Source organism: Nannobrachium achirus (genome assembly GCF_963921795.1).
Source record: "Nannobrachium achirus genome assembly, chromosome: 14".
NCBI classification, from domain to species: Eukaryota; Metazoa; Chordata; class Actinopteri; order Myctophiformes; family Myctophidae; genus Nannobrachium; species Nannobrachium achirus.
In genome coordinates, this window is record NC_137821.1 from 3,556,883 (window position 1) to 3,571,130 (window position 14,248).

A 14,248-nucleotide genomic window follows, 5' to 3' on the forward strand; every position below is an offset into this window, starting at 1 on the left:
GCCACCTTCAGGCCCATTTTTAAAAACACATTTCTGGACACTGCTCCTACAGATGTTGCCCTAAAATCACGAAAATCACTACACAGTATGTCTACACTCATGTCATCAACATGGCTCAGGCAGATTTTGGAAAAACACATTTTTGCCCTATTTGTGGAGATAAGTGACCTACGGTCGCTTATCTCCCGATTAGGGAGTCTTACTGGTTTAGACTAATACTTTTGTGTAATGGAAAATGCAGATATTTTGATGTGGTGTGGTGTGGTGTAGTGTAGTGTAGTGTGGTTCTAAAGCTGCAGTTGAAAAGGGGCTTAAGAGGAGGCTTTCCTGAATAAATGTGTTTTCAGAAGTGACAGGGAATTTGCTTTTCTAATATCCACAGGTAGGGCGTTCCGTAGCCTCTGTGCCCGTGCGGCAAAAGCCTGGTCACCTTTTGTGACCAGGTGAGTTTTGCAGGCTTCTAAGAGGGCCTCATCGGCTCATCCCAGGATCTTAAACTACGGGGTTGGGCTATATAGAGAGGCACCAGGTCCGTAATATTAAAAAGCTAATAAAAGTTTCTTATAATAAATTCTAAATCCGGTCCCCGGCCAGGATCATAGAAAGCATATTTACAGAAGGCTTTAGGGGCTGAAATTAATGGAGTTGGGCTCCTTAAACTTTAGCGATTTAATAGTTAGGACAATTTTAAGATTAGTTTTATTGGGAAAATTACATAGTATGGCGTAGAGACCACCATTATTGTTGTAGGACATGGCATCATATCTACAAGCTCACTGTGCTGAAAAGTCGTGAAAATGTGTGCAAATCTTTGAATATATGTATTTTTTTTTGTAACTCAAATCTTGGGGGGGGGGGGGTCCGTGGCGTCCGTGGCCAAATACATATCATTTTGAGGGTCCTTCAAAATTGCAGATCTACAAGCTGAGCTTGTATCTGCTTTTCAATGGATGGGTTAAGGGCTTTGCACACCGGCCCGTTGCGGTTTTTCCGTTTGCTGCATGATTAAAACGCATCCACACTGTGGCTCCGGAAAGGAGGCATAAAAGGAGACAAGGAGTTTTTTATCGCATGTGAAAAGACGCACGAATGGAACTGGGTTTGATCGGGGGAAAAAACGCGCTGCCGCAGATGTCTTCTTGTAATGTTCGTATTCGTATGTTTGTATGTTCGTATCTTCCAATGGTCAATGCCAAAAATGTATCACAATTATTTGCCTGACAATCATTGGTCTACTTAAAGGGGAAGACCACCCATTTTCAATATTGAACTATGTCATTAATATACCTTAGAGGAGTTGTGTGGAAATGGAAAAAAAAGTTCCCCCCCTTCTGTGTTGCTTACAACTGGAGGATTGATTTTGGGGTTTGTATTGCAAATCACAACTTGATGACATCACACATTGTACTTTACAATAAAAAAACCCAAATCAATCCTCCAGTTCTAGGCAACACAGAAGGGGGGGAACTTTTTTTTAAATTTCCACACAACTCCTCTAAGTTATATTAATGACATAGTTCAATATTGAAAATGGGTGGCCTTCCCCTTTAAATGTGCTGACAGCCCGAGAGACAACCAGGATGAGGAGGGGGATTTCTTGGCAGACGGGACGACGACCAGGACGACGATGATGATGGCGTATGACGATGACGACGTCGCGGAGGAGGAAGATCGTGAACGGAGTGTCGGCGTCTCTCTCTCGCTGGTGGAGGAGGGGGAGGGGCCCATGACGGCGGAGCGAGCGGTGGGGGTGTGGCTGGGAGAGCGGCACGGCCAGGAGGTAGAGGTGTATTTAACACGCACGTTTACGATCAGGCACGTGCACACATAGACATCAAAGGGGGCTTGAGCCCCTGCCCTTTTATCCGCCTGTAAAAAGTGTCCTCTCCAGACCATGAATGCAGTTTTCACCATGGGGAAAGAAATGTAAACGCCCCCTCTTTCCTTGCCATACCTGAAGGCAGCATTCAAGAGAATTGTCTTGTCCAAACAGGGACGTGCTGGCCATTGGGAAAAGCGGGACAACTCCCGAACGGCCAGTTCATTCCCGGCCGGTCCAGGCCAGCCATAAAAAATAATAACAGCTGATCTACAAGCTCACAATGAGACGCGTTGTGAGCTTGTAGTTCGGCTATTTTCATTTTACTTTTGGTACTTTAAATACATTTTGATGCCAACACTTTCATACTTTTACTCAAGTTCATTTTGAAATCCGGACATTAACTTACAGATTACATATTTCTATATTGCATTATTGATACTTTTACTTAAGTGAAATAAATAAGAGGGTCGGAAACACTCGGCTGTCGCCTCGTGTTTCCCAACGCCTCTCAGCCGGTGTATACTACCCCGCTAACCACTCCTCTCAGCCGGTGTATACTACCCCGCTAACCACTCCTCTCAGCCGGTGTATACTACCCCGCTAACCACTCCTCTCAGCCGGTGTATACTACCCCACTAACCACTCCTCTCAGCCGGTGTATACTACCCCACTAACCACTCCTCTCAGCCGGTGTATACTACCCCACTAACCACTCCTCTCAGCCGGTGTATACTACCCCGCTAACCACTCCTCTCAGCCGGTGTATACTACCCCACTAACCACTCCTCTCAGCCGGTGTATACTACCCCACTAACCACTCCTCTCAGCCGGTGTATACTACCCCGCTAACCACTCGCCTCTTGTGGCTTATTGCTTTAATTTTTTAACGGTGACAGCTCTTGGAGGAGTTGGAGGAGGAGGAAGAAGGCGGGCAGAAGTTCGCCCGGGCGTTGAAGCTGGAGCTGGGCGGTGCGGTGGCGCGCGTCATCGACCGCGTGCTGCGCCTCTACGGTGAGGGGACCGCGGCCCCCTCCCCTCCCCCAACACCGCCCCCTTCTGGAGGGGGAGGGGCCGACGAGGAAGAGATAGAGGAGGAAGAGGAGGATGAGGAGGAGGTGAGAGCCCCGCTATAGAGCTGTTAATGTGAAACATTGTTTTCTTACTCAACAGTAAACAAACCAACATACAGTATACGTGTACAGAGGGTACATGCACATTTCTAAAGTGACAATTTAACGACTTTTAAGACCCTTTTAAGACCTCTAAAATAAAATAAAATAATATAGGCCATAATTGTCAAACATTAGAGGCAGAAATTGTGAAAAATTAGCCGATCTACATGCTCACAACGCCTCGCAACGCACTGTAAAAGTTGTTCAAATCACATTTATGTTATTAAAAGTTATTGTGGCTAAGCCTGTCATCATATAATTTTAATAAAAAATAAACATAAATTACTTAATCAGCGCACAAGAGTTTGACCTATTGTCCTTTAAAGAGCTTTAAAAAGGAAAAGGATATAAAACTATTGCAAAGACACTAAATGTTGGGCGGCATAGCTCAGGGGTAGAGAAACTGGTATTAGAGCACGAAGGGTATAAATCCCGAAGGGTTCCCAGTTCGAATCCGGGCTCCCCCTGAGTTAATGTCGAAGGGTCCTTGGGCAAGACTCTGAACCCCTAATTGCCTCCGGTGAGTAGGTTGGTGCCTTGCATGGTTTCCTCCGCTACCGGTGTATGAATGTGTGTGTGAATGGGTGAATGTAATGCACAATCTATGTAAAGCGCTTTGGATTAAAAGCGCTATATAAATGCACCATTTACCATTTACCATTTATGTTCCTAAAAGTACAGTTTTGAGCATCGTTCACAAGTCAAAGGAACAGTGGCTACTGTCAACATTGGACTGTCAGAATCCAGGAGATTTATTTTTGGGGGGTGTGCGGAACTCCCCAACCGGGGTCTGGTGGTCCTCCCCCCAAAACCTCTTAACAGATATATATTTCCCTGTGTTCTGGTGAATTTTGTGCATGTTTGATACTTTTATCAGGCTTGATTTACTAGCATGGGTACAATTTCAGCCTTAAAATGCCAAATATAGGTGTACAGATCTGATGACTGAAGCAAAATAAGACTCTAATAATGACTTGTCATTTAGTGAATATCTGTATGATCTTGTATGCATTGCCCCCACCCCTAAAGTGGGGTGTCTGGGGGTCCTCCCCCAGAAAGAAATTAAATAAATAACATAGTAGATTGAACTTCAGCCTTAAAATGCCATGTAGATGTACAGATGTGATGACTGAAGCAAAGGACATCTTTAATAATGACTTCTCATCATCTGGAACAGTGTTGATTTCGTCAACTAAAATTATGACGAAAAATATTTTTTCACTGACGAAAACGAAATAAAAACGAAATAAAAAGTAAGCTGTGATGACTAAAACTAAATATTGACAATTTCATAATTTTATGTTTGGCTGCGACGCGTTGTGAGCTTGTTATTTTCAGCGCGCAACCAAGAGTAAAATCAGCAATGTCATCAAGGCCTGCCAAAATACATTTCAGTCGACTAAATCAACTGTAGATTTAGTCGCCTAAAATCTTATGATATTTAGTCGACTAAAATTAGACTAAAACGAAAACCTTTCAGGTGACTAAATTAAGACTAAAACTAAATTACATTTTATTCAAAAGACTGTGACTAAAACTAAATCAAAATTAGCTGTCAGAAACAACACAGATCTGGAACAAGACTATCATAGATGCATTCATTAGTGTAGCCGCTACACTAATGAACCTAATTTGCATACTGTATATTTTTTATTATCGTCGTTGTCGAGCAGAAACCTCGTATCTCCAAGTTTCAAATGTATACGTTCTTTCGTAAAGTAAAGCCCTGCTTCATCATACAAGGTGGTTGCACAAAAGTAGTGAAAACGTCCAATCTACAAGCACACAACGCCTCGCACCGCGAGGCGTTGTGTGCTTGTAGATCTGCTGTTTTCACTAGTTTAAATCATTTTTAAAATGATAAATGCAAAACGAACGGTTTTGTTTTCACCCGACAACAACGTTATATTTCTTTAGGTGAAGATGAGAGACGGCGAGTCGGTGGGAGGAGTCACGCCAGGAGGCGCCCGTCATCGCCGCAGGGACCCGCCCAGACCCCGAGATCGTCCAATCAGAGGAGGGGGAGGAGGAGGAGGCCCGGCCACTCCCCTGAACCCCGCCCCCGCCCTCATCCCCCCGCCGCCCCTCCCTTCCCACCTCCTCCCCCCACGGCCCCCCCCTACTCTTCATCATCATCATCCTCATCCTCCTCCGTGCTCCAAAGACTCCTCCTCCTTCCTCTCCTCTGACTCCTCCCCCTCCTTCGGGCCCCTCCCCCTGCCCCCCCTCCTCCACTACTCCATGCAGCAGCTGTTCTCTCGCTCCCTCCCCCCTCCTCACCCCCACCACCCCCACCACCTCCCCCCCTCGCACCTCTCCGGCCAAAACAAAAGGTGATTGCAGATTTTTTTTTTAAAGGTTGAACGCTGTGGGCGCTGGGGGCGTGTTCTCTCCTCCGCGTCATCAGTGCCCACACCCTAGGTGGGGTTGGCGATAGGGCCTTTCTGTGTGGAGTTGTGTGCATGTTCTCCCCTTGTCTCCTAGGGTTGATACCCTCACAAAAACATGCAGTAATCCTGGTCTCTATACTGCCTCCCCCTGGCCAGCCGGGGCGCCTGATGGAGGGGAAAGGAACTGGTTGGAATAACGTGTTCCTTCCACGCGCTACGTCCATCCCGGGGAAAATCCCCCGTCAGGTGAAAAGAAACAACTTGGACTACTCATGCATTGAAGGAAGCATGAGGTCAGTCCGTTGTCTCCCCAGGCGCGGCAGAGGGAGAGCAGAGCCCAGGATTACATAGGCAATTGGCACTGGGTGAAAAATGGGTTGCAAAATCGTGGGATAAAAATTATAAAGGTAAAAAAAAACTTGAAGTACAAAGTTATTTTCAGTCAGTTCTAACCAAAATGGCTGTTATCTCAACGTTTTCCTTGCAACATAATCACTAAAATATGCTATAAATATGAGATGCTGCAGTGAAAATTACGAATATAATGTAGGGGTGCCTCGGGTGAAAAAAATAATAATTATAGGGGTGACCTGAGCCAAAAAGGTTTGGGAACCCATGGTAAAGAAAAGCGCTTTATATAAATAAATTGACCTTACTTTTACCATCCTCCTCATCCCGCCACAGGGGCGGCGCTGTTGGCGGCGGCAGCAGCAGCAGCGTCCCAGATCCCTTCCTGGATTTCCCCGGCGGGCATCGCTCCTCCGGCCCCCACCATGCCTTCCCCCCCCTGTCCCTGCTGGGGCCGGGACCCCCGGAGCTGCCCCGGGACCACCCCCACCACCCCCACTACACCACCCACTACCATCACCAACAGCACCACCATCTGGACAGGGAGAGAGACGCAGCCATGGATGGAGGAGACATGTACCTTCCTCCTGGGGGGATATCCTTTACCATAATAATAATCTTTATTGTCCCCGAGGGGAGATGTGTCTTCACAAGTCTGTTCAACACAATAAACAACATATAACCATGTAACACAAAACATCACAGGACAGATCGTCAGGACCCCACTATTTAAAGAAAACCATCTTAGCGACGGGGGCGCTTGCTTAGCAGATTGTTTAGTGCAGCGATGGCTGAGGGGACAAAACTCGTGCTAAACCGGACCTTGTGCCACTTCAAGGTTCTGTATCTACGCCCCGATGGCAAGAGGTGGAAGTAGCGATACAGAGGAAGATCAGTGTCATTTGTTATTGAGAGTGCTAAGCCTGGCCTTATTGTTCATATCAGACAGTGTGGGGGTGGGAAGTCCGATGATCTTGGACGCGATACGGGTAATACTGTAGTGTTTGTTTCTGTTAGGCATGGGCAGTATAGTGAAGAAGGGTCTTCAACGTGTCCTCATGGAGTGTAGATTGGTGTCCTCCTCAACAGAGCCAGATGTTCTATGTGTCCTCATGGAGTGTAGAGTGGTGTCCTCCTCAACAGAGCCAGATGTTCTATGTGTCCTCATGGAGTGTAGAGTGGTGTCCTCCTCAACAGAGCCAGATGTTCTATGTGTCCTCATGGAGTGTAGATTGGTGTCCTCCTCAACAGAGCCAGATGTTCTATGTGTCCTCATGGAGTGTAGAGTGGTGTCCTCCTCAACAGAGCCAGATGTTCTATGTGTCCTCATGGAGTGTAGAGTGGTGTCCTCCTCAACGGAGCCAGATGTTCTATGTGTCCTCCTTAACCTGCTGAGATGTCTCCACAGCCAGGAGGGCCTGTCTCCATGCCACCTGAAGAAAGCCAAGCTGATGTTCTTCTACGCCCGCTACCCCTCCTCCTCCACCCTGAAGACATACTTCCCTGATGTCAAGGTTTGTAACGGTTGGCAGAGGGAGAGCAGAGCCCAGGATTACAGAAAAATGGGTTACAAAATTGTGTCCTTCTGTATATACAGTATATACATATATATATTTGTAAAATGTAAAAATAAAAATCCTCTCTCTCACACTTCTGCCAGCCAGTGTGCCAGTGATCACCCTCCCCTGTGCCAATGTTGGCACCGTAACTAATAGGGGTGTAACGATATAGTAACTGTATCGAAATATCGTTTTTAACTTAAAAGAATCGAAGTATATCGAAATGAAAACAGCTAAAATCGAATCGTATCGTTTTATTTTGTATCGTATCGAATCGGCAGTGCAAAGAATCGCTTGTATCGATACTACCTACTTGTACATTGTATTTAGCATTTTTAAGAAGACAACAAGAAAAGGAGTGGTTTAATTACTTTTTCTTTCCATATAGCTACACTGGTCTATCGATAAATGTGTGTAATCTCTGGGTTCATGTCAAGGTGCAGGTTTGTCAATATACAATGTCCATGTATTTGCTAGATAATCTTTTCACTCTTTACTTAATATATCCATAATAATACATGTCTCCCTTAAAAACATGCACTATCCACACCTTTCACACAGATTTAATTTCTTTGCTAAATAGTTACTATATCGATTTTAAATCATTGAATCGAATCACATCGTATCGCCATGAATGAACCAATATCGTCCAAGTATCATATCGTCAACCTTGTATCATGATATGTATCGAATTGCTATTAAAATGTATCGTTACACCCCTACTTTCTGAAAAAGTCGTGGAAATGTGTGCAAATCTTTGAATATATGTATTTTCAAAGCGAACGTTTGTAACTCAAATTTTGCTTCATGGGTGGTCCCTGGAACTAAATATTTTGAGATGGGGGTCCGTGGTCAGTTTGGGGGTCCTTCACATGAAAAGGTTTGAGAACCACTGACATAGTAGTCTCTCAAGAACAGACTAACTGAGCTACAGTTAAGTGAAAAGGACCTTTTCTTTGACGATGGCTGGCCAGATTGCTGACATAGAAACATAGTTTTTTTTTCTCCCAAAAATCTTAGAAGGATTCAAAAGACACTTATAGAATCGGGTCAAAATTCTAATTTTCACGATTTTTCAAAAATAGCAGATCTACAAGCTCGCGAGTGCCGCGCTGTGAGCTTGTATATCTGCTATTTTTCAATAGTTAAAGCATAAAATATTGCGTCATAATGTGTTCAGGCCTAAATGGGTTGAAGGACAACTTAGATTTTTTACAACAAGGGTTCATTGTTTGAGAGATTTTAATGGTTTTGATTTCAGTGGTTGGCGGCATGCGTACAAGTGGCTAAATATGTATTTTTAGACACAATAAGCCCATTCCCAAGATGCACCGCAATCCTTCATGGGCAGACGTGACTTATGGTGGCGGGTAATGTTACTGTAAATAGTGATAAAGAAATTGCTGGCTTGTTAATAGAAAGCAATCTTTTCTTTTCTCTAATTACAATCTAAAATATGAACCCTTGCTGTAAAAAAACGAAGTTGTCCTTGAATGTTGTCGTAGCCTAGCCTCGCAACAGCCAGACTCTCCCAGGGGAGAGTCTGGGAGTCCTCCATAGACAACGCTTTACGATGACGTAGTTACTCACTTTGACTGACAGGTCCAGTCCGTAGTCATAAGCGCATCAAAACATCGTTGGCAGAACAGCAAATACGTATTTTCCAGACAGAAATTCCAAAGGTGCAAACTGTTGTTCATTTTTAAGTTGGAAATTAGAACCTAGGTTCTTATAAAGAGACTCGATGGGAGGGACACCAGACTGAGAAAGGAAGCACATCGGTGATGACGTAGCTGGGGATGGCCGTGCGAGGCTAGTCATAGCCCCCTTAGTCAGTACATCCAACCTAGAGACATGCAGCGCACAACAGCCCTGCCATTCTGGCTCAGCCATATTGGCACGACACGTTGCCCGTCAGTCTGGCGAGTGGGAGGAGCCTCGGGTTCAATCCCAGCTCACCACAAATCACTACACTGTCACGTTATCAACCTTGACAGTTTGCTAATGTGGCCCAAAGGTCCAGCTATTTGACTATCTCTCTTTCTCTCTCTCTCTCTCTCTCTCTCTCTCTCTCTCTCTCTCTCTCTCTCTCTCCATCTCTCTCTCTCTCTCTCTCTCTCTCTCTCTCCCTCTCTCTCTCCATCTCTCTCTCTCTCTCTCTCTCTCTCTCTCCCTCTCTCTCTCTCTCCTCTCTCTCTCTCTCTCTCTCTCTCTCTCTCTCTCTCTCTCTCTCTCTCTCTCTCTCTCTCAGTTCAACAGGTGCGTTACGTCTCAGCTCATCAAGTGGTTCAGTAACTTCAGGGAGTTCTTCTACATCCAGATGGAACGCTTCGCCCGGCAGGCCGTCCGCGACGCGCTCAGCCGGTAGGTGAAACGTCAAGCTCACAACGCCCCGCGCTGCGACACGCTCAGCCGGTAGGTGAAACGTCACGCTCCCAACGCCCCGCGATGCGCTCAGCCGGTAGGTGAAACGTCAAGCTCACAACGCCCCGCGCTGCGACACGCTCAGCCGGTAGGTGAAACGTCACGCTCCCAACGCCCCGCGATGCGCTCAGCCGGTAGGTGAAACGTCAAGCTCGCGAGCGTGCTCGTTTGTGCATGCGTACGCGGGCGGTGAGAGATGGATTCATCTTGAATGTTCATCTTTGTGAAATACTGCGCAGCGTTTACTCACTGAGCGAGTGTGTTTGTGTCTCTCGCCGCGGTGCGGCCACCGCTGATCCTAGCAGCAGCGCCTAGTGTGGAGGACCCTTTATAGTGATGTCTAAAGCCAAGTACCCCCTTCCCCTAACCACAGCATTTTGCTTAGAAAATGCCCATCAAAAGTCCAGTTCCCATGCCAATATGTTCAACATAAAACAGCATAAATGGCACAAACATTGCTTTCTATTGGGTAACAGTTGTGCAATTTGGTTTAACAATTTACAGATGAGCAGGTTCACACAAAGACAATGTTTTGTCATTACCCATTACTGTCAAATACAGGGGTCTTCAACGTTTTCAGGCCGGGGACCCCCAAACTGATGGGGAGATGGAGCACCTCGTAGGGTGGTGGGGGGGGGGGGGGGGGGGGGGGGGGGGTCGGGGCGTATTTTTTATTTTAAACATGTACAAGTTACAGCGAGCAGGGTGGGCCGTACCACTACCATTTCTAAACATACTACTTATTAACTGAGAACCAATGTCAATAATATCAACAATCTGTCAATTGCATAGTAATCATGTATTCAAGCTATTCAAAATGGATAGAATCATGATTTATTTTTTTACATAAATGTGAAAAATGAAGGAAAAAAAATTAATCTTTTTTTTTTTTTTTTAAGCAATAATTTCGTGTACCCCCTGCAGTACCTCCGCGGACCCCCTAGGGGTCGCGGACCCCCTGTTGAAGACCCCTGGTCAAATACATATTCCCATATTCTCCTGTGCCCCCTCCAGTACCCCCAAGTACCCTTAAGCCTCTCCATACCTATCTGACCTCCCGGTCTCTCAGATCTGCCTCTGCCATCCAACTGACCCCCCCTGACAAACCCTCAGCCTGTGTCTCCACCATGGGGTTACCAGCTTCCAGCCGCTCTGCCCCTCACCTCTGGAACTCCCTTCTATGGGATTAGATTCATGCCAATAGTCCAAACCTTGAAAGTGGTATTTCAAGACTGTAAAATGTTTTTGAATCTCTGAAAAATGTTTTTGAATCTCTGAAAAATGTTTTTGAATCTCTGAAAAATGTTTTTGAATCTCTGAAAAATGATTTCGAAACTCTGTACAATGTCTTGGCAGAATTTCTTCAGAGATACAACACATTTTTTCAGAGATTCAAATCATTTTTCAGAGTTTCAACTTCATCAGAAACACAGTTTCAGAATATGCATTTTGGCACTTTTCTCCCTCTGTGTTTCATGTTTGAAACCTTGTTAACTCCTAAGGTTTCAAAACCTTGAGAGTTATTTTCAATCTCTGAAAATATTTTTTGCAAGACTGAAAAATGATTTTGAAACTGAAAAAATGTGTTGTATCTCTGAAGAAATTCTTCCAAGACATTGTGCAGTGTTTCGCCAACATATTTTCAGAGTTTCAACTTTTTTTTTTTTTTTTTTTTTTTCAGGTATTATTTTCTCAGATCTTATTTTTACAGATTCAAATAATATTTTTCGGTTTCAGATCATTATTATTTTTTTTTCTTACTTTTTCAGTTTCAACATGAAAAGTTTCAAGTCTCAAGTTTCAAGGTGCAGTTCTGGCAGTGTTTATGGCAACCATGCAGGGTTGCCATGTTTGCTCTTACCTTTTCAGTTTCAACTTGAAAAGTTTCAGAGTCTCAAATCTCAAAGTGCACTTCTGGCAGTGTTGGCATGGCAACCAGCTAGGGTTGCCATGTTTGCTAGAAGTGAGCTCTCTGGGCTTTCCTATCCATAAGTTTAGCTTAATCCATCACCAGTCCCTGTCCCTATGGAAGAGATCTACATGCCCATCCACATGTTCTATAGATCTATGGAGTCATCATATGTTTTACAGATCTACAGGCCCATCCCCATGTTCTATAGATCCATATTTCTAAGGTCCCATCCATGTGTTTCACAGATCTATGGGCTCATTCCTAGGCCCATCCCTATATCCTACAGATCTACAGATTTACTAATACATTCTATAGATCTATGGAGTCTTCCCTATGTTTTACAGATCTACAGGCCCAACACCATGTTCTATAGATCTATGGGGTCATCATATGTTTTACAGATACAGGCCCATCCTTATGTTCTATAGATATATTGAGTCACCCATGTGTTTTCAGATCTACAGATCCATCCCCATGTTATATAGAGCCAATCCATGTTTCTAAGGTCCCATCCATATGTTTTATAGATCTATGAGCTCATTCGAAGGCCCATCCCTATATGCTACAGATCTACAAATGTACCCATACATTCTATAGATCTATGGAGTCATCCATATGTTTTCAGATCTAAAGGCCCATCCCCATGTTCTATAGATCTATGGAGTGTAATAAGTGTAATAGTGTTGGCCCTCTTCTAGCGCCACCTTGAGGCCGATTCTTGCAAAACACATTTTTGGACACAGCTCCTACAATTTTTGCCCTAAAATCACGCCAATCGGTACACAGTATCTCTAAACTCATGTCATCAACATGGATCTGTCCCATATAGCGCCACCTTCAGGCCGATTTTTTAAAACACATTTTTGGACACTACTCCTACAGATTTTGCCCTAAAATCACACAAATCGGTACACAGTATGTCTACACTCATGTCATCAACATGGATATGTCTCATATAGCGCCACCTTCAGGCGGATTTTTTAAAACACATTTTGGACACTACTCCTACAAATTTTGCCCTAAAATCACGCAAATCGCTACACAGTATGTCTACACTCATGTCATCAACATGGATCTGTCCCATATAGCGCCACCTTCAGGCCGATTTTTTAAAACACATTTTTGGACACTGCTCCTACAGATTTAGCCCTAAAATCACGCAAATCGGTACACAGTATGTCTACACTCATCTCATCAACATGGATTTCTGTCCCATATAGCGCACCATCAGGCCGACTTTTTCAAACACATTTTTGGACACTGCTCCTACACATTTTGGCCTAAAATCACGCTGTGACCTGACGGTCGCTTATCTCCCGATTAGGGAGTCTTACTGGTAGTGTAATAGTGTAATAGGGCAATAAGTGTAATAGTGCAATAAGTGTAATAGTATAATAAGTGTAATAGTGTGACAAATGTAATAGTGTAATAAGTGTAATAGCGTAATAGTGTAATTGCGACCGTCAGGTCGCATTTACTATCAAAACCTCCACCGCCTGTTTGTCCGTCAGTGTGTCTGTCACGTCACGTCACACTGTTGCCCTGCTCATATCTCCGCAACCGTTGCCCCGATCCATTTTGCACACACACCTTGCCTGCCAAACCACAACCTCCACCAATTCTCACATGGCCCTCTTCTAGCGCCACCATGAGGCCGATTCTTGCAAAACACATTTTTGGACACTGCTCCTACAATTTTTGCCCTAAAATCACGCAAATCGCTACACAGTAAGTCTACACTCATCTCATCAACATGGATCTGTCCCATTTAGCGCCACCTTCAGGCCAATTTTTTAAAACACATTTTTGGACACTACTCCTACAGATTTTGCCCTAAAATCACGCAAATCGCTACACAGTATGTCTACACTCATGTCATCAACATGGATCTGTCCCATATAGCGCCACCATCAGGCCGATTTTTTCAAACACATTTTTGGACACTGCTCCTACACATTTTGGCCTAAAATCACGCATGCGACCTGACGGTCGCATATCTCCCGATTAGGGAGTCTTACTGATAGGTGTAAAAGTGTAATAGTATAATAGGGCAATAAGTGTAATAGTGTAATAGTGTAATAGCGCAATAAGTGTAATAGTGTAATAAGTGTAATAATGTAATAAGTGTAATAGTGTAATAAGTGTAATAGTGTAACAAATGTAAGTGTAATAAGTGTAATAGTGTAATAGTGTAATAAGTGTAATAGTGTAATAAGTGTAACAAATGTAATAGTGTAATAAGTGTAATAGTGTAATAAGGTAATAGTGTCATTAGTGTAATAGTGTAATAGTGTAATAGGGCAATAAGTGTAATAGTGTAATAAGTGTAATAGTGTAATAGCGCAATAAGTGTAATAAGTATAATAGTGTAATAAGTGTAATGATGTAATAAGTGTAATAAGTGTAACAAGTGTAATAGTGTAATAAGTGTAATGGTGTAAAAGTGTAATAATGTAATAAGTGTAATAGTGTAATAAGTGTAATAGCAGCTTTAATAATTACAAAAAACTTCAACCCTGAATAATTTATTACAAGCTCACATTGTGAAATTGTAGATCTGCTATTTTCAAATGTTTTTTCTACATTGTATTCATAGGAAAACTTGTGAAACAGGACATTTT

The 14,248-nt window shown here is 43.8% G+C and overlaps 1 protein-coding gene across 1 annotated transcript in view; it reads left to right on the plus strand.

Moving 5' to 3' along the window:
* prox3 (prospero homeobox 3) overlaps window positions 1-14,248 on the plus strand; it is a 33,017-nt gene that overhangs the window by 10,446 nt on the left and 8,323 nt on the right. Inside the window, 9 exon segments of the mRNA XM_080742303.1 lie at window positions 1,564-1,780; window positions 2,719-2,937; window positions 4,912-5,108; window positions 5,111-5,150; window positions 5,153-5,200; window positions 5,203-5,327; window positions 6,069-6,400; window positions 6,750-7,246; window positions 9,543-9,655. Of these exon segments, the coding sequence (XP_080598429.1) occupies window positions 1,564-1,780; window positions 2,719-2,937; window positions 4,912-5,108; window positions 5,111-5,150; window positions 5,153-5,200; window positions 5,203-5,327; window positions 6,069-6,400; window positions 6,750-7,246; window positions 9,543-9,655 (1,788 nt within the window).